This window comes from Paraphaeosphaeria sporulosa (genome assembly GCF_001642045.1).
Source record: "Paraphaeosphaeria sporulosa strain AP3s5-JAC2a unplaced genomic scaffold CC84scaffold_24, whole genome shotgun sequence".
In the NCBI taxonomy this organism is placed as follows: Eukaryota; Fungi; Ascomycota; class Dothideomycetes; order Pleosporales; family Didymosphaeriaceae; genus Paraphaeosphaeria; species Paraphaeosphaeria sporulosa.
The window spans coordinates 4,285-8,440 of NW_017253383.1; the positions used below are offsets into that span (position 1 = coordinate 4,285).

Sequence of the window (4,156 nt, forward strand, 5' to 3'; positions counted from 1 at the left end):
ACCCACCCCTATTGGTATCACGGCCACCACGGGGCTCTCCCCGCCTATAATCACCTTAATGGCTTCTTTCTGCACGCTACAGAATATTGCTGTCTTGCCTACCATATGTTATAACTGCTCGGCGGTATCTATCGTCCTTAACCATCTCTATTAATTGATCCTGGCCTCATCTACCTTACTCTCGAATGGCGCCCACTTCCACTTTCTATATCCATCCTCCATCGTGTTGGGTGCAAACCCTAAAAACCAATGCCAGTCGGTGCTTAACGCCTAGAACTACTACCGTCTATTTACCACCACTCTAGCCTACTCTATAATGCCTCGTGTGTATATTATGCCCGCCATATACGCCGTGTACCCGGCCTATAAATCTGCTATTAGCCCTACCGTATTCTCCTTATTCCATGCCTTGCTTTCGTCTCCCTCCTCCTACTGGAATACCGTGGACCCGCGCAAAAACCGTTAACTAATGCCAATGGCGATCTCGCGATATGCTAATATTATTAATGGCTGGCCGAGCCTAACGCTGGTCTTACGCTTCAACGCCTCCCATATTCGATCCGTTGTCCACTTACGCCCGTTGGGGTCGGCTGGCTATATATGTGATGACATGGCCTCTTTCTCCTATACTAACGCCTCTATCCACTGCTGGAACGGTAATACCAGCCATAAATAATATACTACTAGCTCGCCCACCTCGCGTAGTAAATACTAGTGGATAATCTTAATATTACTGCTAACTTGGTACCCCTTGTGGTATCTTGTTATAAACACCACCTTGCCATCCTTAATAAATACGTTGTGGTGGCCCCCTTTAACCATATTGCTGTGCCGGATGCTTATAATCTCTAGGCCTCTGGCTGGCTGTCCGCCGGTTATGTGTATTAACACGATCAACTTTTCTTAGAATGTAACCACCCTATCTATGTACCATGTTACCTCTTACTAGTCTACGCCCGAACGGGTGCCTGGCTTCATGAATTGGCCCTTAATCTAGTCGTCCTGTCCTACTTGCTTAACTAACTATTACTCTCTATCCATAGGCAACTGCGTGCGCTAGTCTTGTAAAAAATTCTATCTAGGTTGCTTATTGGTTAGGTTATCGCGTAAACGCTCCCATAGGATACTAGGAATGGGTTTGGCGGCTGCGCTATTACTAAATAATAAATCCTCTATTAATAACTGCTACGTCTCCTACTATAGCCCATGCACTATGCTGTGGAACTAGGCCATGGTAAACTATACCTCCTTATATAATAACTCGTCCTATCCTACCCACTCCATATGGCTGCGTAATGTTATATTGTAATGGATCTTCAGCCCATACGTCCGTAAATCCAACATCCACTATATGGGGCTGTGGCTGCCATATACTATAAACTTGTCCATTATTTACACCACGAACTGTAAATACCCTTTAGGCTGGGCCAGTGGCTGTGTACTATTGCCGTCACTCTTGTATATACTATTATCCTTGAATGGCTTAGATAACGCCAACGCCTACTATACAATCATGAACTGGGTGACCTTAATGATAGCTAATAATATAGGTGGGTACTAGTCTGTGCCCTTCTACCTATCCTCCCTAACCCCTAATACGGCCAATGCGCATACTAATGGGCTGTCGTACTCCTTATGGATAATGGACTAGTTTAATAATGTAATGTAAAACGCCAAACACGCTTTCTTAATGCTTAATAACGTTTCTAGCTCGCCCATGTTGCCAACCCCTACTACTGGCGCTTCCTCCATCTCTCCCACTATGCTGTCTGCGTCGTCCGTCATCTTATTATCTAAAGTTGCCCCTGGTTGCTCCTTATCCTCTTCCTCCCCGCCCACTACTCCCCTAGCCTCCTTTACGAATGCCTCCCACGCCTCACGCTGCCGCTTAGTGAACTGGTACTTAGGGCTCTTCTATACGTGCTCCTGCTGTATCTACCAAAAAAACATTAATATCTGCTACTATGGCCGGGCATACTCGCTGATCGACTTCTTGTCTATGTATGGCTATAATGGCTGGTACTAGGTCTGGTGCTTCTTGGTGCAGATCACTTCTAATCGTACGAATATGCCTATGTGGTGGATGATGGACGACTGACTAAACCGCACCAATCCATCCATGGCTTCCTATATCGCGGCGGCTATGGGCTCCTCTTCGGCCTTGGGCTCTTCCACACTCGCCAACAAGTCGGGTCGCTCCATGCCTACTAAGTACGGCATCCATCCTATTCGCTTAAGCCATGGGTTCACCTCATTGCGCGCGCCGTCCTGGATTATTATCTTGGCCCACTTTTGCACGTTACCCCACGCCTTATCTATATTCGTGACGACCTACGCCCACCCTGTCTCGCTATCTATGGGTTCGGGGGTGGATTCGGGTTGGTGGACTTCAAAATACTGTAACTCAGGGCCCTGGACGAATAATCGCTAGTAATATACGCGTCTATGTCCCTACTTGCTATGTAACGCTATGCGTTTCTGTGTAACCTGGCTAGGATAACCGCCTCTGGTTGCTGGCGACCAATGGTATGCTTTCTACCAATGCTTTCTCATAACCTCTGCGCTTCGAAACACCTAATAGCATTAATCCGGCTCTAGCTCGCACATCAATCCATCTGTATATATTGGCAACTGGCTGGTGGGTGCGACGGCCTGCTGGGGCACCTTAAGCTGGCTTGCATACTAGATTACGCCCACCCACCTACCTACCTCTTCTACTATAGAGTCGGCTTCCTTATGGGGAACCCGGTGGTGCCGCTATAAATGATGTGGCACCTGGCTAGGTAAAACGCCGTGCCTACATTCTCTACATATCACTAACGAATACTTAGGTAAATGCTTAAAATACTTGCCTACGGCGCTACGTTCTGTCATGCTAGGAACTTCCATACGGCTATAGTGGCGGGCTACGGGATCCTAAATGGGTTACGGGCCGGTATGGGCTACTTACGGGTTACGGGCTGGTATGGGCTACTAATGGGTTATGGGTACTAGTTTGCTAACTATCTAATCTATTCCTCGCGTGATATGTCTTTTCTACCTTAGAACCTAATGTATAACGCGACGCGTTGCTGCTTATACTAGATATTAATTCCTATAGTGGAGTTGCCTCTAACGTCTAATTACTATCTTACTAATATAACCCCAACCCGAACACGTAACCCTAACCTCTATAACCACACCAAATCTAGGGCTGTAAATTAGCTAGGACGTGTAGCTCGATGCGCTAAATCTCCAGCCTAAATTTTAGGTTAATTGGCCTATAGGAATATAACTGGACCGGCAAATCTATGTTTACTAGACTCAGGCTACGTGCTATAAAATACCTAGGGCAATTGGGCTAGCGCGAATATTCCATCCCTAATAAATCTAACCTAGAAACTAGACTCAGTACTGACTCCAGTTACCGCCCTGGGTTAGGGTAATCGGGCTAGCGCGAATATTCCATCCCTAATAAATTTAACCTAGAAACTGGACTTAGTACTGACTCCAGTTACCGCCCTAGGTTAGGGCAATTGGGCTAGCGCGAATATTCCATCCCTAACAAATCTAACCTAGAAACTGGACTTAGTACTGACTCCAGTTACCACCCTAGGTTAGGAGTAGTAGAAAAGATAATATCTATACTTTAGCAATATATACCTAAGTTAGTAATAATCTTAGGCATTCTTAACCTTTTTCTTTTTTTTTTTTCCTTTATATATTCTATTAGGATCCGAGATAAATAGTCATCCGGACCACACATGTAATTAGGCAAAGTAACCAGGACATAGGTGTGACCGTGGTTACGTAACTTAATTAGAGTAATTAGTGCGCCAAGCCCACTAATCACACTAAGTAACTCGTATACTAATCACTAAGCACGACTTAATTACCATGATTAGTTCAACTAAGCAACTAATTAGGCTCGGTATATAGGAACGCGGGTATAAACTCTTATACTTATGTTTAACCTATTTATTAATCTATCGTTTAGATTACACTCAGGCTATATTGTTGACTTATTATATCCTCCTCCAATACTATCGTCTCGACAAAACCCCTTCCCTTCCCTTAGTTGTCTTACCCGAGAACCAACCCTAACCCTTTAGGACTAGCTACCCTTCTAGATTTAACACTAGGCATATACTTAGATGGGTCTAGAAACACTATTGGC

The 4,156-nt window shown here is 45.1% G+C and overlaps 1 protein-coding gene across 1 annotated transcript; it reads right to left on the reverse strand.

The window, feature by feature from the left end:
* Positions 1 to 1,647: 1,647 nt before the first annotated feature.
* Positions 1,648 to 2,584, reverse strand: CC84DRAFT_1191786 (uncharacterized protein; the record flags this gene model as incomplete). Its single annotated transcript, XM_018181207.1, has 4 exons — positions 1,648 to 1,909; positions 2,024 to 2,127; positions 2,176 to 2,310; positions 2,540 to 2,584. 4 exons carry the CDS (start codon positions 2,582 to 2,584, stop codon positions 1,648 to 1,650), a joined length of 546 nt encoding a protein of 181 aa, XP_018028863.1.
* Between the last annotated feature and the right edge of the window lie 1,572 nt (positions 2,585 to 4,156).